The sequence below is a fragment of the Bombina bombina genome, chromosome 6 (assembly GCF_027579735.1).
Source record: "Bombina bombina isolate aBomBom1 chromosome 6, aBomBom1.pri, whole genome shotgun sequence".
NCBI classification, from domain to species: Eukaryota; Metazoa; Chordata; class Amphibia; order Anura; family Bombinatoridae; genus Bombina; species Bombina bombina.
In genome coordinates, this window is record NC_069504.1 from 1,040,883,041 (window position 1) to 1,040,906,984 (window position 23,944).

The 23,944-nt window shown below is 41.2% G+C and overlaps 1 protein-coding gene across 2 annotated transcripts in view; it reads right to left on the bottom strand.

Moving 5' to 3' along the window:
• CAPRIN2 (caprin family member 2) overlaps nt 1-23,944 on the bottom strand; it is a 211,670-nt gene that overhangs the window by 14,960 nt on the left and 172,766 nt on the right. For both annotated transcript variants that reach the window (XM_053718796.1, XM_053718795.1), the window contains one exon: nt 9,678-9,744. In XM_053718796.1, coding sequence (XP_053574771.1) covers nt 9,678-9,744 — 67 coding nt within the window. The remainder of the gene's footprint in view (nt 1-9,677; nt 9,745-23,944) is intronic.

A 23,944-nucleotide genomic window follows, 5' to 3' on the forward strand; every position in this document is an offset into this window, starting at 1 on the left:
GGAGGACACATCCACAGACCAGGACTTAACCATAAGGCACTGAGCCAGAACAGCAAATCTAGAAATCTTTGCTCCCAACTTAATGGCCTGCAAAGAAGCATCCCTGATAGAGTTAGCCAACTTAAGAACCCTTATCCTATCCTGAATCTCTTCAAGTATCTGTCTGAATAGAATCAGACAACACATCAAAACAATATGCTGCCGCGCTAGTGACAGTAGCAATACACACTGCAGACTGCCATTGCAACCCCTGGTGAACATACAGCCTCTTAAGCAATGCTTTCAACTTCTTATCCATAGGATCCTTAAAGGAACAGCTATCCTCTATGGATCCTCTAATTGCTCCTTCCACCTTGGGCACCGTCAGCCAAGACTCCCTAATAGAATCAGATATCAAGCAAGTGAACAAGCTCAACACAATTTAAGATACACATCCCTGAAATAAAGTGCAAACAAGTGATATCTAGCAAGTGCAAAAGTAAGTAAATATATATCAAAACATACATAGCCAAGCAAGCCAGATGTAGTTCATGGCATGTAGAAAAATGCAGCATAAGGAAAGAGGCCAGTTGTATAGTAATTAAAGCAGTCCAGACAGCAAGCAACACAAAGCAAGCTCCACATCAGTGGTTCCGTATCTACAACAAAATACCTCTCCCCAGTGTATTTGTCTCCATAAGAGAAAATCCACACTGTTAACGGATACCCAGATGCCCTGACTAAGCCATGTTGATTAGCCAATGGGAGTGAAACTTACATAGGTGGTGGCCAGGCGATCTGACACCCGATGTTTGGCTTTCAAGAATTCCATGTGCTTACATGAAGCGGATTTTCATTGGGAAATTACCACTTTGATCTGGAATGGACTAACCGTTAACAGCGTGGATATTCTCTTATGGAAACAAAAACACTGGGGAGAGGTATTTTGTTGTAGATATGGAACCGCTGATGTGGAGCTTGCTTTGTGTTGCTTGCTGTCCGGACTGCTTTAATTACTATACAACTGGCCTCTTTGCTAATGCTGCTTTTTTCTACATGCCATTAACTACATCTTGCTTGCTTGGCTTAAATCACTGATACATTACTGCATATAAGCCTGCTTTAATAAGCAGTTTTAAGCTATATCCGTTGATAATTGGAACTTTTTCTGTGACTCCACTTTTCATGTTAAGTACAATTGGGCTGCTACTTCATAGCTTCATATCAACTGCTGTGCATGCATAGATCCCCATGATAACCTACCCAGACGCAGCCTGTAATTGTACAGGGTTTGGTGCAGAAGGGTGTTGCATGTTATAGCCACATTTTCTGGGACGCCCGATTTGCCTCAATTTTTTTTAGATTTTTTTTTTTTATGTATGTTTTGATATATATTTACTTTTGCACTTGCTAGATATCACTTGTTTGCACTTTATTTCAGGGATGTGTGCGTTTCTTATGCTATGATGACAGGATATGCCTTTCCATGAATATGTATTAATAAAACATTTTGGATATTATTAAAGAGTGCTGAAGCCCCATTCTTTTTGTACACAAGGATTATTATATCCTTGGGATCCAACTTTCGTTAGAGCAATATATCAGCTATTGGAAACATCTTAAAAATTGGAGAAGGGGAAAAAGGAATCCCAGGCTTCTCCCACTCCCATGCAATAATCTCTGAAGCGCAGTCTGGAACAGGAAATAACTCCACCGCGGAAGGTACGTCAAAATACTTGTTCAACTTACTTAAGAGTAACTAAGACAGTCGTGCCAGAGTCAAAGTAGCCAAAACCACCTTGAGTAACAAATGGAGGTGCTCAAGCTTAAACCTGAAAGCTACAACTTCAGCAACAGAAGAAGGAATTATACTGTCTGAGACTTCCTCCTCAGACACTATTGAAGAATCTTCACCCTCAGAGACCTATGGGAAGAAACATTGGACATAGCCACACCAGATTCAGACATTTTACTCACTGAATCCTTACACCACCTTTTACGCTTCCCCTGTAGCATGGGAAAAGCCGACAGGGCATCAGTTACTGCAGATAATATCTGGGTAGCAATGTCCTGCAAGGAAACCCCAACTGGAGAAATGGAAGAAACACTGGGCACTGCATGAGTAGACACTAAAGTTTGGGACAATTGAGAAAGCTGCGGCATATCCTGAACAGGAGAACCATGAACAGCATCCGCCTTAGCTAATGATGGCTCAGATTCAAAGAGTCTATCGCTATAATGTAATGTTCTATCAATAGATGAGCAAAAAGGGATTGGAGGTTCCACATTTGAGTCAAAGCATAAGCTACATGTAACATCTTGCAAGGCCACTTGATCCATCTTTAACCAAAATAAATCAAACTGGCTTCCTTGGTTTGAAAAAAATATAAACGATACACTCCCTTTAAATTTTAAAACAACAAACTTTTTTCCTGCCAATATTCAATTTTTCTAATGAAACACCACCAAACTAAGCACTCCTAAAACCTACAGGCAGCCTCCTTACCGCAACACACCCTGCTGAGGTGCCTACCTGACCTCCTGATCCCCAACAATCCGGACTCAGGAAAAAAAAAAAAAAAAAACAAGACAGCGCAATACAGCACAGGTGTCCCAGCTAGAAAAGCCGCAAGCAACCTCCACTCCGACCGGAACAAACTGAATGAGTTGCGGAAAGGCACGCAACTTAATTACCGCCTCAGAAAACTGCCCCTCCTACTTGTGGGCGTACCCAACAGACCGGCCGCCATTAAACTCCAAAAAGCCGGTAGAACAAACACACGCAGCAAATAAAAACAGAGCCTCTCCTCTACAGTGTCTCCCAGTGCCCCCAACATACCAAATAAAATCCCCACAAAGGATTTGCGGTCCCAACATGAACAGAAGAGTGCCATAATCTTTTACTGCAAAGAAAATAAAAACAGGCACTTACCCGACTTCCAGTCTGCCCGGCAGCTCTCAGATATGAGAAGGCATCCTCCCCTATAGACCCGTGGAACACAAATGAAAGACCGACTAAACCTAATCAGGCTTTCAGCAGTGTTAATTTTGACAGCAAATTTCAATTTAGTCTTGGTTTTAGTCTTGAGTAAAATGCCATTTTAGTTTTAGTCGTATTTTAGTCATCTGAATTGTTTTAGTCGACTGAATCGCCAGTAGATTTTAGTCGACTAAAATCTAAGGGGTTTAAAGTGTAATCCATTATTTAAGCATTTCTCTATAATTTGCAAACTGATGATATACTCCAGAGTTATTATTTATGGTATTAAGGTTTACAACATGCAATACAGACACAGATTTATCCCTTGTAATATATAACATCTTACACTTAAAATTAAATAAAGCCAAGTTTCATAAACAGAACTGCAATATTAATATTAATATATATATATATATCCCCCAATATAAAAAACTTTAACAGCTCTCTGTTAATAATTAAAACAAGTATCAAGTTTCTGCAGCTAGCACAGGCACAGCATAACTTAAACCCATACTCGTTGGTTATGCTTATTTCTATAGTAAGAATCAATTTGGCAACAATATTAGCACTGCTCTAGAACTTTCAAACTCATTTATCTTAAAATGTAATAAAATTAAGTTTTGAAAATTTGACAAAAGAGCAGTAATTAGATATGGATTGATTATAACACCTTGCATAAAATGTTTTTGTCAGCAAATTTTGATTTAGTTTTAGTCATAGTCTTGACTAAAATGCCATTTTAGTTTTAGTCGTATTTTAGTCATCAGAATTTCTTTAGTTTTATACTCATTTTATTCGACGAAATTAACACTGGCTTTCAGGATAGGGCAGCAACAATATATGGAAGGCACAGTGAGAATCAAACCCCACTAGTTTCCAAGTGCTTAAAAGCCACCACAGCTCTACTGAAGAGACTGACGTGGACCACAGCTAGACCCCAGGGAAAAACAAAAACACAAAACCTGCTCCGCTTCAAAAAACAAAACAAAAAAAAAACAAAAAAACTTTCCACCTCCTTGGACAGGCAAAGAAAATGACTGTGGTTTGAGGGTAGGAAAGTTAACAGCTTTGCTGTGGCACCCTTTGCCTCCGCCTGCTGGCCAGTAACATTAATTAGGATGATCCGTGGACTCACCGTCTCATTAGAAAGATAATCATAAGCTGAACCTCAAATGTATTTAATTTTTTTTATGGTGTTCAAAGCTTTATATTTTCTTGAGCACTGAATATTTTGTAATCCAAGGTATATTAAAAAATAAATGGCTGCCAATGTAGCCATGTCTCCCCAAAATATTCACAAGGCAGCTAGAAAGCAAATACTGTTAACTGATTCGTAATAATTTACACTATATTGTTTGAAAATTTGTTAGAGATTGTACTCAGGGGTCAAGTCCAAAAAAACCCCAAAAAATGGGGGAACTCCCAAAGACTTCCACCCCCCTCACAATTAAAGGGAAAGTATACACCAATTTACATATAACTAGATGTCTACATTGTTAAATTAACAAAAAAACATAATTTATGTAAGAACTTACCTGATAAATTCATTTCTTTCATATTAACAAGAGTCCATGAGCTAGTGACGTATGGGATATACATTCCTACCAGGAGGGGCAAAGTTTCCCAAACCTTAAAATGCCTATAAATACACCCCTCACCACACCCACAAATCAGTTTAACGAATAGCCAAGAAGTGGGGTGATAAGAAAAAAGTGCGAAGCATATAAAATAAGGAATTGGAATAATTGTGCTTTATACAAAAAAATCATAACCACCACAAAAAAGGGTGGGCCTCATGGACTCTTGTTAATATGAAAGAAATGAATTTATCAGGTAAGTTCTTACATAAATTATGTTTTCTTTCATGTAATTAACAAGAGTCCATGAGCTAGTGACGTATGGGATAATGACTACCCAAGATGTGGATCTTTCCACACAAGAGTCACTAGAGAGGGAGGGATAAAATAAAGACAGCCAATTCCTGCTGAAAATAATCCACACCCAAAATAAAGTTTAACAAAAAACATAAGCAGAAGATTCAAACTGAAACCGCTGCCTGAAGAACTTTTCAACCAAAAACTGCTTCAGAAGAAGAAAATACATCAAAATGGTAGAATTTAGTAAAAGTATGCAAAGAAGACCAAGTTGCTGCTTTGCAGATCTGGTCAACCGAAGCTTCATTCCTAAACGCCCAGGAAGTAGAAACTGACCTAGTAGAATGAGCTGTAATTCTTTGAGGCGGAATTTTACCTGACTCAACATAGGCAAGATGAATTAAAGATTTCAACCAAGATGCCAAAGAAATGGCAGAAGCTTTCTGGCCTTTCCTAGAACCGGAAAAGATAACAAATAGACTAGAAGTCTTACGGAAAGATTTCGTAGCTTCAACATAATATTTCAAAGCTCTAACAACATCCAAAGAATGCAATGATTTCTCCTTAGAATTCTTAGGATTAGGACATAATGAAGGAACCACAATTTCTCTACTAATGTTGTTGGAATTCACAACTTTAGGTAAAAATTCAAAAGAAGTTCGCAACACCGCCTTATCCTGATGAAAAATCAGAAAAGGAGACTCACACGAAAGAGCAGATAATTCAGAAACTCTTCTAGCAGAAGAGATGGCCAAAAGGAACAAAACTTTCCAAGAAAGTAATTTAATGTCCAATGAATGCATAGGTTCAAACGGAGGAGCTTGAAGAGCTCCCAGAACCAAATTCAAACTCCATGGAGGAGAAATTGACTTAATGACAGGTTTTATACGAACCAAAGCTTGTACAAAACAATGAATATCAGGAAGAATAGCAATCTTTCTGTGAAAAAGAACAGAAAGAGCGGAGATTTGTCCTTTCAAAGAACTCGCGGACAAACCCTTATCTAAACCATCCTGAAGAAACTGTAAAATTCTCGGTATTCTAAAAGAATGCCAAGAAAAATGATGAGAAAGACACCAAGAAATATAAGTCTTCCAGACTCTATAATATATCTCTCGAGATACAGATTTACGAGCCTGTAACATAGTATTAATCACGGAGTCAGAGAAACCTCTATGACCAAGAATCAAGCGTTCAATCTCCATACCTTTAAATTTAAGGATTTCAGATCAGGATGGAAAAAAGGACCTTGTGACAGAAGGTCTGGTCTTAACGGAAGAGTCCATGGTTGGCAAGATGCCATCCGGACAAGATCCGCATACCAAAACCTGTGAGGCCATGCCGGAGCTATTAGCAGAACAAACGAGCATTCCCTCAGAATCTTGGAGATTACTCTTGGAAGAAGAACTAGAGGCGGAAAGATATAGGCAGGATGATACTTCCAAGGAAGTGATAATGCATCCACTGCCTCCGCCTGAGGATCCCGGGATCTGGACAGATACCTGGGAAGTTTCTTGTTTAGATGAGAGGCCATCAGATCTATCTCTGGGAGCCCCCACATTTGAACAATCTGAAGAAATACCTCTGGGTGAAGAGACCATTCGCCCGGATGCAACGTTTGGCGACTGAGATAATCCGCTTCCCAATTGTCTACACCTGGGATATGAACCGCAGAGATTAGACAGGAGCTGGATTCCGCCCAAACCAAAATTCGAGATACTTCTTTCATAGCCAGAGGACTGAGTCCCTCCTTGATGATTGATGTATGCCACAGTTGTGACATTGTCTGTCTGAAAACAAATGAACGATTCTCTCTTCAGAAGAGGCCAAAACTGAAGAGCTCTGAAAACTGCACGGAGTTCCAAGATATTGATCGGTAATCTCACCTCCTGAGATTCCCAAACTCCTTGTGCCGTCAGAGATCCCCACACAGCTCCCCAACCTGTGAGACTTGCATCTGTTGAAATTACAGTCCAGGTCGGAAGAACAAAAGAAGCCCCCTGAATTAAACGATGGTGATCTGTCCACCACGTTAGAGAGTGCCGAACAATCGGTTTTAAAGATATTAATTGAAATATCTTCGTGTAATCCCTGCACCATTGGTTCAGCATACAGAGCTGAAGAGGTCGCATGTGAAAACGAGCAAAGGGGATCGCGTCCGATGCAGCAGTCATAAGACCTAGAATTTCCATGCATAAGGCTACCGAAGGGAATGATTGAGACTGAAGGTTTCGACAGGCTGTAATCAATTTTAGACGTCTCTTGTCTGTTAAAGACAAAGTCATGGACACTGAATCTATCTGGAAACCCAGAAAGGTTACCCTTGTTTGAGGAATCAAAGAACTTTTTGGTAAATTGATCCTCCAACCATGATCTTGAAGAAACAACACAAGTCGATTCGTATGAGACTCTGCTAAATGTAAAGACGGAGCAAGTACCAAGATATCGTCCAAATAAGGAAATACCACAATACCCTGTTCTCTGATTACAGACAGAAGGGCACCGAGAATCTTTGTGAAAATTCTTGGAGCTGTAGCAAGGCCAAACGGTAGAGCCACAAATTGGTAATGCTTGTCTAGAAAAGAGAATCTCAGGAACTGATAATGATCTGGATGAATCGGAATATGCAGATATGCATCCTGTAAATCTATTGTGGACATATAATTCCCTTGCTGAACAAAAGGCAATATAGTCCTTACAGTTACCATCTTGAACGTTGGTATCCTTACATAACGATTCAATAATTTTAGATCCAGAACTGGTCTGAAGGAATTCTCCTTCTTTGGTACAATGAAGAGATTTGAATAAAACCCCATCCCCTGTTCCGGAACTGGAACTGGCATAATTACTCCAGCCAACTCTAGATCTGAAACACAATTCAGAAATGCTTGAGCTTTCACTGGATTTACTGGGACATGGGAAAGAAAAAATCTCTTTGCAGGAGGTCTCATCTTGAAACCAATTCTGTACCCTTCTGAAACAATGTTCTGAATCCAAAGATTGTGAACAGAATTGATCCAAATTTCTTTGAAAAAACGTAACCTGCCCCCTACCAGCTGAACTGGAATGAGGGCCGTACCTTCATGTGAACTTAGAAGCAGGCTTTGCCTTTCTAGCAGGCTTGGATTTATTCCAGACTGGAGATGGTTTCCAAACTGAAACTGCTCCTGAGGACGAAGGATCAGGCTTTTGTTCTTTGTTGAAACGAAAGGAACGAAAACGATTGTTAGCCCTGTTTTTACCTTTAGACTTTTTATCCTGTGGTAAAAAAGTTCCTTTCCCACCAGTAACAGTTGAAATAATAGAATCCAACTGAGAACCAAATAATTTGTTTCCCTGGAAAGAAATGGAAAGTAGAGTTGATTTAGAAGCCATATCAGCATTCCAAGTCTTAAGCCATAAAGCTCTTCTGGCTAAGATAGCCAGAGACATAAATCTAACATCAACTCTAATAATATCAAAAATGGCATCACAGATGAAATTATTAGCATGCTGGAGAAGAATAATAATATCATGAGAATCACGATTTGTTACTTGTTGCGCTAGAGTTTCCAACCAAAAAGTTGAAGCTGCAGCAACATCAGCCAATGATATAGCAGGTCTAAGAAGATTACCTGAACATAGATAAGCTTTTCTTAGAAAAGATTCAATTTTTCTATCTAAAGGATCCTTAAACGAGGTACCATCTGACGTAGGAATGGTAGTACGTTTAGCAAGGGTAGAAATAGCCCCATCAACTTTAGGAATTTTGTCCCAAAATTCTAACCTGTCAGGCGGAACAGGATATAATTGCTTAAAACGTTTAGAAGGAGTAAATGAATTACCCAATTTATCCCATTCCTTAGCAATTACTGCAGAAATAGCATTAGGAACAGGAAAGACTTCTGGAATAACCGCAGGAGCTTTAAAAACCTTATCCAAACGTATAGAATTAGTATCAAGAGGACTAGAATCCTCTATTTCTAAAGCAATTAGTACTTCTTTAAGTAAAAAGCGAATAAATTCCATCTTAAATAAATATGAAGATTTATCAGCATCAATCTCTGAGACAGAATCCTCTGAACCAGAAGAGCCAAACCAGTACTGAAACGAGAATCAGTAGAGGAAATGGTAAATATAAGAGTATATCGTCGATCTGAAAAGGGAGGTAAGAGATGAATCTCTACGACCGATAACAGAGAACCTTATGAAATAGACCCCGTAGAAGGAGATCACTGCATTCAATAGGCAATACTCTCCTCACATCCCTCTGACATTCACTGCACGCTGAGAGGAAAACCGGGCTCCAACTTGCTGCGGAGCGCATATCAACGTAGAATCTAGCACAAACTTACTTCACCACCTCCCTTGGAGGCAAAGTTTGTAAAACTGATTTGTGGGTGTGGTGAGGGGTGTATTTATAGGCATTTTAAGGTTTGGGAAACTTTGCCCCTCCTGGTAGGAATGTATATCCCATACGTCACTAGCTCATGGACTCTTGTTAATTACATGAAAGAAAAAAAAAAATGTATATAATGTTCGATCGCAAAGTTTGGTGCTATACCTGCCTAATTAAGGGCTTGTATAGCCTGAGAACGTGATAGCTATGAACAGCATTCTGGTGGTGATAGTCCAAAGGTTGAATGGGTAGTGAGCTATGTCGATAGGACACAAACATCAAGACTATGGCACTCCAGAGCATTTATCACATTTAGTGTGCACATTACGTGTGGAGCAAATGTCAAACCACTGAAAATGGTTAGAGGTAATTTAGGCCAATACAAGTCTAAATTAAAAAAAAAAAAGATGTAATAATGTTCTAGTAAATTAATGTTAGACGTTATTTCAGACGGATCAGTACTCACCTCTTGAACTGGGTCGTGTGGTTGTAGAAACTGATCCACGTTTATGGGAGAGATGAGAATTTCCTTCCTAAGTGGATAGGAGAGGAGAAGCTTAACTTTGTAATTCTTTTAAGGTTTAAAGTGATGGGTAATTAGAATTTCTATTTAATTTTTTTTATTCTAATAACAGTATATACATTTATTTATAAATAATGGCACTTAAATATTTAAAATGTTAAGTCGTGCTGTTCCTCCGCCAAAGAAAACACCCCTACTCACTAACTGGTTGCTTAAAGAGATTAAAATTTTATTCTCTCTGAACCACAAAATAAAAAAAATAAAAAAAATTAACTTCCCAGTTTACTTCTATTAAAAATGTACTTCATTTTAGTGTTATCCTTTGTTGAAAAGCCGGAAGCTAAGGTCAGGAGTGCGCACATGTCTGCAGTACTATATAGCGGCAGTTTTGCAACAATGTTATACATTAGCAAGAACACTAGATGGCAGCACCACATTTCCTGTCATGTAGTGCTCCAGATGTGCACACTACCTATCTAGATATCTCTTCAAACAAAAGAATGAAGCAAATTTGATAGAGCAAACAATTTTAAGTTTCCTATTAACTTATAGCTATTTAAAAATCGAAAAAGAAAATTTGTGTTCATGTCCCTTTAACTGGAACATCCTCTACTACTAGAGCAATTAATTTCCATAAAAAATTATGAATATGCTCAAGCCTGAAATTATGAACTCCCTGGTAAGCTAAAAGAGGATCATCCTCGCAAACAATTCATTTAGAGTTAATATAAACCTTATATTTTAGAGAACGTTCAAAGAGAACTGCCCTAGGTGCAGCCGTGATAAGCTATAGACCCTAGAACGCTGAAAAACATAATTTATGCTTACCACAAATTCCTTTCCTTCCGGATAGGGAGAGTCCACGTCTAGGGTGGCAAAGACACCCCAGCCAAAGGCTTAAATATCCCTCTCACTAATTACCCCAGTCATTCTGCCGAGGGAACAAGGAAATGTAGGAGAAACATTAGGGTATAAATGGTGCCAGAAGAATAAAATAAGAGACCGTCCACAGACAAGAAAAAAAAAAAAAAACTGCGGGGCTGTGGACTCTCCCTATCCAGAAGAAAAGGAATTTATCTGGTAAGCATAAATTATGTTTTCCTTTTTAAGAAAGAGCCCACGGCTTCATTCCTTACTGTTGGGAAAACTATACCCAAGCTCCAGGACACTGAATGAATAACGGGAGGGAACAAAAAGGAAGAGGCAGACCCTATTCTGAGGGCACCACAGGCTGCAAAACTTCTCACGAAAAGCTGCTTAAGCCGAAGCAAAAACCATCAACCTTGTAAAATTTTGAAAATTATGCAAGGAGGACCAGGTAGCCGACTTACAAATCTGATCCATAGGAGGCCTCGTTCTTAAAGGCCCAAGAGGAAGCCACTGCTCTAGTGGAATGAGCTGTTATCCTCTCTGGACGATGTCCCGCAAGCTAAGCGGATTACACTTCTTAACCAAAAAGATAGGTAAGTCGAAGTAGCCTTCTGCCCCTTAAGCTTCCCCTAATAGACAGAGGAAGATTGTCTAAACTCCATAGTAGCTTGAAGATAGAAATTCAAAGCGAGAACCACATCCAAATTGTGAAGTAAGTGTTCCCTTGATGAAGGATTAGAACACAAGAAAAGAACCACAATCTCCTGATTGATGTTGCGATCTGACACAACCTTAGGAAGAAAACTTAATTTAGTACATAAAACTGCCTTATCTGCACAAAGAAGAAAAAAAAAAATTAGATAAGGGGGCTCACATTGCAAAGTAGAGATATCAGAAACTCTGCACGCAGAGGAATTATCCAATAAAAAGAACCTTCCAAGATAATTTAATGTCAACGGAATGCAGAGGCTCAAACGGAACCTGTTGCAAAACCCGAACAAGTTTTAGCCTCCAAGGAGGGGCCCCAGATCTAAATACAGGTCTGATCCTAATCAGAGCCTTAACAAAGGACTGTACGTCTGGAAGCTCAGTCTTTTGTGCAATAAAACCGACTGGGCCGAAATCTGTCCCCTCTGGGATCTAGCAAAAAGGCCCTTCTACAGCCCATCCTGGAGAAGAGATAAGATCCTGGCAACCTTAACTCTGTGCCAGGAAAATCCACTCTCTTCATACCAGAATAAGTAGGTTCTCCACATCTTGTGGTATATACGCAGAGTAACTGGTTTACAAGCTTGAATAAGGAGTATCAATGACACTCAGAAACCTCTTAGCCATGACTAAACGTTCAATCTCCACGCAGTCAGCCTCAGAGAATCTAGATTTTGATGAAAAACAAATAAAAAAATGGACCTTGTATAAGCAGGTCTCTGCGACAAGATAACTGATGGAGGGGATGTGGACATCACTATATCCACGAACCACGTACTTTGGCCACGATTGAAAAATCAGGATTACCGACACCCGCTCCTTCTTGATGCTGGTCACCACTTGAAGAAGCGATAATGGAGGGAAAAGATGTTTTAACCTCCAGGGCACTGCTAGTGCATCTATTAGATCCGCTTGGGGATCCCTCGATCTGTATCTGGGTAGCTTGGTATAGAGACAGGATGCCATGAGATCTCCGGCATCCCCCACTTGCTGCATATCTCTGCAAACACCTTGGGATGGATGGAAGAATTGCCTGCTGAGAAAATCCACCTCCCAGTTGTCCACACCAGGAATGTGGATTGCTGACAGCAAACAGCTGTGGGCCTTCACCCACTCCACAATCTGAGATACTTCAACAACTACTTCTCGATCCCCCCCTGAAGGTTGATGTAAGCCACCAATGTTATATTGTCTAATTGGAATCTGATAAACTGGGATGAGGCCTTGAAGATTGCCCGTAGTTCCAAAATATTGATTGGGAGGGAGGATTCCCGAGTCCACAACCCGTGCCTTCCTGGCACCCCAAACAGCTCCCCATCCGAATAGGCTTGCGTCCGTAGTCACAATCTCCCAGGATGGTCTTAAGAAGCATGTCCCTCGGGACAGAGCCACCAAGAGCGATTCTAGACCGGCTGTTTAATACAACCTTTTGAGACAGATCTAAATGATTGCTGATCCACTGCCTCAGCATGCACAGTTGTAAAGGTCTGAGACGGAACCTGGCAAAAAGAATGTCCATTCAGGACACCATGAGACCAATCGCCTCCATACACTGAGCCACAGAGGGACTAAAGGAGGGCAAAACATGCCGAAGTTAGCTTGCTACGTCTCTGGTCTGGATCCTCATGGATATGGAGACTATTATAGTACCCAAGAATTCCACCCTGGTACTTGGGATAAGAGAACTCTTTTACAAGTTTATCTTCCATCCATGTGTTCAAAGAAGACTGGGAAGGGACTGAGAATTCTTCTGAAAGTTGAAAGGATGGTGCTTGCACTAGAATATCGTCCAAGTATAGGGTTACTGCAATAACCTGAGTTCTGGCAACGGCTAAAGGAGCCCCCAGAACCTTTGTAAAGATTCTTGGAGTAGCTAGGCTAAACAGAAGGGCAATGAACTGGAAGTGCTGGTCCAGGAATGCACACCTCAGGATCCTTCAGATCTATAGTGGTCATAAACTGGCCTTCCTGAATTAAAGGATGGACCTTATCGTCTCCATCTTGAAGGAAAAGAAACAGAAATGTGTTTAAGCACTTTAGGTCTAGAATTGGGCGGGAAGTTCCCTCCTTTGGGACCACGAAAAGGTTTGAATAAAACCCCAAACATCTGTCTTCGATAAGCACCGGGACAACAACGCCTAACGAAGAACAGATCCCGAACACATCCTAGAAAAGCATCCAGCTTTTTTGGTCTGGTAAAGAGATTCGAGAGAATGAGTCTGCCCCTTGGCGGATGAGATTTGAAACCCATCTTGTATCCCTGAGATACCACCTCCAGGACCCACTGATCCTGTACGTCCTTGAACCAGACGTGGGGGGGGGGGGGTTAGAAGAAAAAAGAATGTCCCCTATACGAGCTGATCCTGGATCAGGGCCGCCCATTCATGACCATTTGTTTTCAGCTGGCTTCTTATTCTGCTCTGAATTATTCCAGGACTAAGCCAGCTTCCAAGTACTCTTGGGTTGCTCTGGCTTGGAGGAGGATTGTTGGGATTAGTCAGAAAAAAAATAAAAAAAATTAGAAGATAGTCATCCCTTAGATTTGTTCTTATCTTGCGGTAGGAAAGCACCCTTGCCTCCGGTAACCGTAGAAACAATGGTGTCCAGGCCTGGACCAAAAAAAAATAAAAAAATTCCCTTGGAGAAGAGAAAGTCTGGACTTCGAAGTTATATCCGAAGACCAAGACTTCAGCCAGAGCGCCCAGTGGGCTAGGACCGCAAAACCTAGCCTTTGCATTTAGGCAAATTTGCATGTTCGCATCACAGATAAAAGAATTGGCAATTCTCAGAGCTTTAATTCTGTCTAATATCCTTGAGGGGAGACTCCACCTCAATCAGTTCCAACAAAGTCGCTCCGGCAACCGCCGGTTAAACCAAAAATCCTGTATGTTGAAACCTCTCTCAGAAAGGTTTCCATTTTCTCATCTATTGGCTCTCTAACAAAGAACTATCCTCAAGGAGGTATAGTAGTAAGTTTAGCAAATGTGGAGATAGCAATATCCACCTTAGGAATGTAGCCCCACAAATCCAGTTGAGAATCCAGGACCAGGAACAACTTTTTACAAGTAGACAAGGGGGAAAAAGGAACAAATTCTTTCCCATTCGTTCTTAATGTTCGCCATCTTAACCGGCACAAGAAAAGTCAAAGGAACTCAGTCTAATTTAGGCATCATAGGTTCTTCAGGCAGCGTGGCCTCCTTTGAAAATTGAGCACTTGCGTTTAATCTAAAAAGGACGGTTCCTCCGCAGCAGGAGGCTTAGCTGCTAAAGACTCCGACCCAGAAAGTTAACCCTCCGAGGCTACAGAGGTTAACATATTGGATAACTGGGACATAATGGCTAAATCCGATAAATATTTAGATGACTCCGGGTCAGGAGAGCTATGTTTAACCTTCCTCTTGCGTTTGTTCGAGCGAGGTAAGGCATGGAGGGCTGCAGACACCGCCATTTGTAACTGCGTGGCAAAGTCTACAGTAAGAAGGCCCCCTCCGGATGAAGGATTAGATGTGCTACGGGGAACTGCATGTGGAATGGATAATGTAGCAAGGGTAGTAATCTCACGGGACGCCGAGTCCTGAGAGGTAGACTGCTCAGAGGGACTAAGCTCCTAGACAGTCACCACCTCCTAGACAATTAACAGAGGAAACTCTCCTCAGGTTCCAAAGTCTCAGCCGGAATAGAGGAAATGAATAGACCACACCCGGTCACATGGAGTGCAAGACAGTACTTCCCTTGTTAATACAAATACAGCAAGTAATAGGTTTCAATTTAGTTTTTTTAAAGTGTTGCACAGCTCCTTTTTGTTCCAGCCAAAAACAGTCTATCAGCCCAGGGGGGGGGGGGGGATATAACACACAAAGCAGCATTTAAATACACTGATTAATTAACCCCAACTGTTCAATAAACCCCCTTCAGGAGGATATTAACCCTGGATACTATCAAGGTATAAAGGAGCCACACTGTGACCCTGTTCTAAAACACTGAGATTGTTTCAATTTTTACACATAAAACGCTATGTGTAAAAATTGAAACTCTTACCTCCAAGATCCATGCTGTTGAACATAACACATCTTCTCAAGTGTGACAGTCTTATAGCAGCGTTCCTGACATGGACTTGAGTGAGGAAGCAGGCAGTGAAACTAGTCAACACTGATTGCTTAGGAGCTGTTAGCAAAAGTCTGGATGGTTTTGCAGAAAAAAAACCCAAAATAAAACCACTACAACTTTCCCTGCTTCTCCAGACTAACTCATCAATACTCACTAAGAGGTTGACATGACTATAAAATGCAGGTGTGTAATGTTTGATACTATCACATGATTAAGGGGCACTGCCCCGAAATGTCGTGACTGTTTGTTCCTTTTGTAAAAATAGAGGAATTTTTTGCAAGGAGACCACCTTGTCTGTGTTCTATATTACTGTTAGCAAGTTGGCAGTTACTTGCATCGGTCTCCTGCTTCCTGGGTTCCTGTGCTGGATACTACAGCCAATAGGATTGAGCTGGCATTCTATTGGTTGTTCCAATCAGCCAATAGAATGCCAGCACAATCCTATTGGCTGATTCCTATCAGCCAATAGGATTTTTTTCTACCTTAATTCCGATTGGCTGATAGAATTCTATCAGCCAATCAGAATTGAAGGGACGCCATCTTGGAAGACGTCACTTAAAGGAACAGTCATTTAGTAAGAAGACTTCGTTGGAAGAGGATGTCTTGAAGATGGACCCACTCAGTGCCGGATGGATGAAGATAGAAGATGCCGTCTGGATGAAGACTTCTGCCCCGGTTGGTTGTGTGCGTTTTAATGTTGGGGGGGGGGGGGGGCTTTTTTATTTTGTTTGGGGGATTAGATTAGGTGTAATTAGTTTAAAAATCTTGTAATTTGTTTATTATTTTCTGTAATTTAGTGTTTGTTTTTTGTACTTTACATAATTAAATTAATTCCCTAAATACAATTAAATACAATTATAGTGTAGTGTTAAGTGTTAGTGTAACTTAGGTTAGGTTTTATTTTACAGGTACATTTGTTTTTATTTTAACTAGGTAGCTATTAGTTATCAACTATTTAATAACTATTGTACCTAGTTAAAATAAATACAAAGTTGCCTGTAAAATTAAAATAAACCCTAAGCTAGCTACAATGTAACTATCTTACAGGAAATTTTATAGGTAATTATTTAGTTTTAAATAGGAATAATTTAGTTAATGATAGGAATTTTTATTTAGATTTATTTAAATTATATTTAAGTTGGGGGGGGGGGTTAGGGTTAGACTTAGATTTAGGGGTTAATAACTAATATAGTGGCAGTGACTTGGGGCGGCAGGTTAGGAGGTTAATATTTAACTAGTGTTTGTGATGCGGGAGTGCAGCGGTTTAGGGGTTAAAATAGGATACGCATTTTATGTAAGTGGACTTGCGGTATTTCCAAGTATGGCCAAAAAAATGAGCGGTACAAATAGCAGCGGGCGTTAAAAAGCAGCGTTAGGACCGTCCAACGCTGCTTTTTAAGCCTAACTCACAACTCGTAATCTAGCTGTCTGTTTAGCCTTAGAAATTGAATCATGAATGCACAGCTGAGCAGGGGGGACACCCTAAAATTATGAAGCAAACAAGCTGGAAGTGGTAACTTTTTCAGACACAGTCTCCCTTCTAAAGGGTCAGCTGATTCACCTGTGGTCTGAGCTGGTTTAACTAATCACTGCATCAAGGATGGATGTTAAGGTATTGTGGTTTTCTTTACAAAAAGGGACAGTCTAGACAGACAAAAAAAAAAAAAAAAAAAAAAAAAAAAAGAGGAGACCCTCATGATCCCAATAGGGCATGCAATGTTAAACTTTCCAATTTACTTTATCATCAAATTTTCTTTTGTTCTTTGAAGGCCAAACCTAGGTAGGCTCATATGCTTATTTCTAAGGCCTTGAATTCTGACTCTTATCTAAGGGCATTTAGACAGTTGCAGATTGAGGGCGTTAGTTTATGTGTGCCATAGAGATAAAATTGTGCTCACGCACATGGAGTTACCTAGGAGTCAGCACTGATTGGCTAAAATGCATGTCTGTCAAAAAAACAGAATTTATGTTTACCTGATAAATTACTTTCTCCAACGGTGTGTCCGGTCCACGGCGTCATCCTTACTTGTGGGATATTCTCTTCCCCAACAGGAAATGGCAAAGAGCCCAGCAAAGCTGGTCACATGATCCCTCCTAGGCTCCGCCTACCCCAGTCATTCAACCGACGTTAAGGAGGAATATTTGCATAGGAGAAACCATATGGTACCGTGGTGACTGTAGTTAAAGAAAATAAATTATCAGACCTGATTAAAAAAAAACCAGGGCGGGCCGTGGACCGGACACACCGTTGGAGAAAGTAATTTATCAGGTAAACATAAATTCTGTTTTCTCCAACATAGGTGTGTCCGGTCCACGGCGTCATCCTTACTTGTGGGAACCAATACCAAAGCTTTAGGACACGGATGAAGGGAGGGAGCAAATCAGGTCACCTAAATGGAAGGCACCACGGCTTGCAAAACCTTTCTCCCAAAAATAGCCTCAGAAGAAGCAAAAGTATCAAACTTGTAAAATTTGGTAAAAGTGTGCAGTGAAGACCAAGTCGCTGCCCTACATATCTGATCAACAGAAGCCTCATTCTTGAAGGCCCATGTGGAAGCCACAGCCCTAGTGGAATGAGCTGTGATTCTTTCGGGAGGCTGCCGTCCGGCAGTCTCGTAAGCCAATCTGATGATGCTTTTAATCCAAAAAGAAAGAGAGGTAGAAGTTGCTTTTTGACCTCTCCTTTTACCGGAATAAACAACAAACAAGGAAGATGTTTGTCTAAAATCCTTTGTAGCATCTAAATAGAATTTTAGAGCGCGAACAACATCCAAATTGTGCAACAATCGTTCCTTCTTTGAAACTGGTTTCGGACACAGAGAAGGTACGATAATCTCCTGGTTAATGTTTTTGTTAGAAACAACTTTTGGAAGAAAACCAGGTTTAGTACGTAAAACCACCTTATCTGCATGGAACACCAGATAAGGAGGAGAACACTGCAGAGCAGATAATTCTGAAACTCTTCTAGCAGAAGAAATTGCAACTAAAAACAAAACTTTCCAAGATAATAACTTAATATCAACGGAATGTAAGGGTTCAAACGGAACCCCCTGAAGAACTGAAAGAACCAAATTGAGACTCCAAGGAGGAGTCAAAGGTTTGTAAAAAGGCTTAATTCTAACCAGAGCCTGAACAAAGGCTTGAACATCTGGCACAGCTGCCAGCTTTTTGTGAAGTAACACAGACAAGGCAGAAATCTGTCCCTTCAGGGAACTTGCAGATAATCCTTTTTCCAATCCTTCTTGAAGGAAGGATAGAATCCTAGGAATCTTAACCTTGTCCCAAGGGAATCCTTTAGATTCACACCAACAGATATATTTTTTCCAAATTTTGTGGTAAATCTTGATTGAATAATAAAAACTACAGTTAAACACTAAAAAACTCTAAGCCATCTCCGTGGAGATGTTGCCTGTACAACGGCAAAGAGAATGACTGGGGTAGGCGGAGCCTAGGAGGGATCATGTGACCAGCTTTGCTGGGCTCTTTGCCATTTCCTGTTGGGGAAGAGAATATCCCACAAGTAAGGATGACGCCGTGGACCGGACACACCTATGTTGGAGAAACTAAAATAAGGGGGCGGTCTACAGAGGTTTCGCTACAAAGTAATCATAGGTTAAAAAAATAAATAAGAAAATAAAAAGTATATTTATTACCCATTCCCCAGTTTTGCATAAGTTATATTAAGGGATTATTTATCTCTTTCTGTGAGTAGACTGTCCCTTTAACAGCATTGTTTATACCACCAAGCTGGAAGTTAGATTTCAGGCAGGATTACCAGCGAGGCATTTAAAACATTAAATTTGAATGATAAAGCTGTGAAAACTGCTTTTAAATCTACAGATTCATGAAAGGCGGTTAAAAATCCAAAGCCTTAATTTCTGGATTACATATATCTCCCCCCCCCCCACAAAATCCAATACCCTGGTAACCATTGTCTCCAGAACACAATTTGCTCAATCCACAATAGCTTAAAGGCTGTGCCTTAAGTCATACCCCAAGATTACTTTGTTAGGCTTTGACATAGAAAATAGCATAAAAATTGCATCTGACAAGTTAAAAAAAAAACGAAACAAAAAACAGAATTTATGCTTACCTGATAAATTACTTTCTCCAATGGTGTGTCCGGTCCACGGAGTCATCCTTACTTGTGGGATATTCTCTTCCCCAACAGGAAATGGCAAAGAGCCCAGCAAAGCTGGTCACATGATCCCTCCTAGGCTCCGCCTACCCCAGTCATTCGACCGACGTACAGGAGGAAATATGCATAGGAGAAACCATATGATACCGTGGTGACTGTAGTTAGAGAAAATAATTCATCAGACCTGATAAAAAAACCAGGGCGGGCCGTGGACCGGACACACCGTTGGAGAAAGTAATTTATCAGGTAAGCATAAATTCTGTTTTCTCCAACATAGGTGTGTCCGGTCCACGGCGTCATCCTTACTTGTGGGAACCAATACCAAAGCTTTAGGACACGGATGAAGGGAGGGAGCAAATCAGGTCACCTAAATGGAAGGCACCACTGCTTGCAAAACCTCTCTCCCAAAAATAGCCTCTGAAGAAGCAAAAGTATCAAATTTGTAAAATTTGGCAAAAGTGTGCAGTGAAGACCAAGTCGCTGCCTTAAATATCTGGTCAACAGAAGCCTCGTTCTTGAAGGCCCATGTGGAAGCCACAGCCCTAGTGGAATGAGCTGTGATTCTTTCAGGAGGCTGCCGTCCGGCAGTCTCATAAGCCAATCGGATAATGCTTTTAAGCCAAAAAGAAAGAGAGGTAGAAGTTGCTTTTTGACCTCTCCTTTTACCAGAACAAACAACAAAGAAGATGTCTGTCTGAAATCTTTAGTAGCCTCTAAATAGAATTTTAGAGCACGGACTACGTCCAAATTGTGTAACAAACGTTCCTTCTTTGAAACTGGATTCGGACACAAAGAAGGTACAACAATCTCCTGGTTAATATTTTTGTTGGAAACAACTTTCGGAAGAAAACCAGGCTTAGTACGCAAAACCACCTTATCTGCATGGAACACCAGATAGGGCGGAGAACACTGCAGAGCAGATAACTCAGAAACTCTTCTAGCAGAAGAAATTGCAACCAAAAACAAAACTTTCCAAGATAATAACTTAATATCTACGGAATGTAAGGGTTCAAACGGAACCCCTTGAAGAACTGAAAGAACTAGATTTAGACTCCAAGGGGGAGTCAAAGGTTTGTAAACAGGCTTGATTCTAACCAGAGCCTGAACAAACGCTTGAACGTCTGGCACAGCTGCCAGCCTTTTGTGAAGTAAAACAGATAAAGCAGAGATCTGTCCCTTCAGAGAACTTGCAGATAATCCTTTCTCCAAACCTTCTTGTAGAAAGGATAGAATCTTAGGAATTTTTATCTTGTTCCATGGGAATCCTTTAGATTCACACCAACAGATATATTTTTTCCATATTTTATGGTAAATCTTTCTAGTTACAGGCTTTCTAGCCTGAATAAGAGTATCTATTACGGAATCTGAAAACCCACGCTTTGATAAAATCAAGCGTTCAATCTCCAAGCAGTCAGTTGGAGGGAAACCAGATTCGGATGTTCGAATGGACCTTGAACAAGAAGGTCCTGTCTCAAAGGTAGCTTCCATGGTGGAGCCGATGACATTCACCAGGTCTGCATACCAAGTCCTGCGTGGCCACGCAGGAGCTATCAAGATCACCGAAGCCCTCTCCTGATTGATCCTGGCTACCAGCCTGGGAATGAGAGGAAACTGTGGGAATACATAAGCTACATACATCCACTAGTCGCCTTGGGATCCCTGGATCTGGACCCGTAACAAGGAACCTTGAAGTTCTAACGAGAGGCCATCAGATCCATGTCTGGAATGCCCCATAATTGAGTTATTTGGGCAAAGATTTCCGGATGGAGTTCCCACTCCCCCGGATGGAAGGTCTGACGACTCAGAAAATCCGCTTCCCAATTTTCCACCCCTGGGATGTGGATAGCAGACAAGTGGCAGGAGTGATCCTCCGCCCATCGAATTATCTTGGTCACTTCCTCCATCGCCAGGGAACTCCTTGTTCCCCCCTGATGGTTGATATATGCAACAGTCGTCATGTTGTCTGATTGAAACCTTATGAATTTGGCCTTTGCTAGATGAGGCCAAGCTTTGAGAGCATTGAATATCGCTCTCAGTTCCAGAATGTTTATCGGGAGAAGAGATTCTTCCCGAGAACATAGACCCTGAGCTTTCAGGGGTTCCCAGACCGCGCCCCAGCCCACCAGACTGGCGTCGGTCGTGACAATGACCCACTCTGGTCTGCGGAAGCTCATTCCCTGTGACAGGTTGTCCAGGATCAGCCACCAACGGAGTGAATCTCTGGTCCTTTGATCTACTTGAATCGTCGGAGACAAGTCTGTATAATCCCCATTCCACTGTCTGAGCATGCACAGTTGTAATGGTCTTAGATGAATTCGTGCAAAAGGAACTATGTCCATTGCTGCAACCATCAATCCTATTACTTCCATGCACTGCGCTATGGAAGGATGAAGAACAGAATGAAGTACTTGACAAGAGCTTAGAAGTTTTGATTTTCTGACCTCTGTCAGAAAAATCCTCATTTCTAAGGAATCTATTATTGTTCCCAAGAAGGGAACTCTTGTTGACGGGGACAGAGAACTTTTTTCTATGTTCACTTTCCATCCGTGAGATCTGAGAAAGGCTAGAACGATGTCCGTATGAGCCTTTGCTTTTGACAGAGACGACGCTTGAATCAGGATGTCGTCCAAGTAAGGTACTACTGCAATGCCCCTTGGTCTTAGAACTGCTAGAAGGGACCCTAGTACCTTTGTGAAAATTCTCGGAGCAGTGGCTAATCCAAATGGAAGTGCCACAAACTGGTAATGCTTGTCCAGAAAAGCGAACCTTAGGAACTGATGATGTTCCCTGTGGATAGGAATATGTAGGTACGCATCCTTTAAATCCACCGTGGTCATAAATTGACCTTCCTGGATGGTAGGAAGGATCGTTTGAATGGTTTCCATTTTGAACGATGGAACCATGAGAAATTTGTTTAGGATCTTGAGATCTAAAATTGGTCTGAATGTTCCCTCTTTTTTGGGAACTATGAACAGGTTGGAGTAAAACCCCATCCCTTGTTCTCCTATTGGAACTGGATGAATTACTCCCATCTTTAACAGGTCTTCTACACAATGTAAGAATGCCTGTCTTTTTATTTGGTTTGAAGATAATTGAGACCTGTGGAACCTTCCCCTTGGGGGTAGTTCCTTGAATTCCAGGAGATAACCCTGAGAAACTATATCTAGTGCCCAGGGATCCTGAACATCTCTTGCCCAAGCCTGAGCAAAGAGAGAAAGTCTGCCCCCCACCAGATCCGGTCCCGGATCGGGGGCCATCCCTTCATGCTGTTTTGGTAGCTGTGGCAGGCTTCTTGGCCTGCTTACCCTTGTTCCAGCCTTGCATCGGTCTCCAGGCTGGTTTGGGTTGAGAAGAATTACCCTCTTGCTTAGAGGATGTAGAATTAGAGGCTGGTCCGTTTCTGCGAAAGGGACGAAAATTAGGCTTATTTTTAGCCTTAAAGGACCTATCCTGAGGAAGGGCGTGGCCCTTTCCCCCAGTGATGTCTGAAATAATCTCTTCAAAATCAGGACCAAACAGTGTTTTACCCTTGAAAGGGATGTTAAGCAATTTTGTCTTGGAAGACACATCCGCTGACCAAGACTTTAGCCAAAGCGCTCTGCGCGCCACGATAGCAAACCCTGAATTTTTCGCCGCTAATCTAGCTAATTGCAAAGCGGCATCTAAAATAAAAGAGTTAGCCAATTTAAGTGCTTGAACTCTGTCCATAACCTCCTCATACGAAGATTCTTTATTGAGCGACTTTTCTAGTTCTTCGAACCAGAAACACGCTGCTGTAGTGACAGGAACAATGCATGAAATTGGTTGTAGAAGGTAACCTTGCTGAACAAACATCTTTTTAAGCAAACCCTCTAATTTTTTGTCCATAGGATCTTTGAAAGCACAACTATCTTCTATAGGAATAGTAGTGCGTTTGTTTAGAGTAGAAACCGCCCCCTCGACCTTGGGGACTGTCTGCCATAAGTCCTTTCTGGGGTCGACTATAGGAAATAATTTCTTAAATATAGGGGGAGGAACAAAAGGTATGCCGGGCCTTTCCCACTCCTTATTTACTATGTCTGCCACCAGCTTGGGTATAGGAAAAGCATCGGGGGGCACCGGAACCTCTAGGAACTTGTCCATCTTACATAATTTCTCTGGAATGACCAAATTGTCACAATCTTCCAGAGTAGATAATACCTCCTTAAGCAGTGTGCGGAGATGTTCTAGTTTAAATTTAAATGTTACAACATCAGGTTCAGCTTGTTGAGAAATTTTTCCTGAATCTGAAATTTCTCCCTCAGACAAAACCTCCCTCCTGGCCCCTTCAGATTGGTGTGAGGGTATGTCAGAACAGTTATCATCAGCGTCCTCTTGCTCTTCAGTGTTTAAAACAGAGCAATCACGC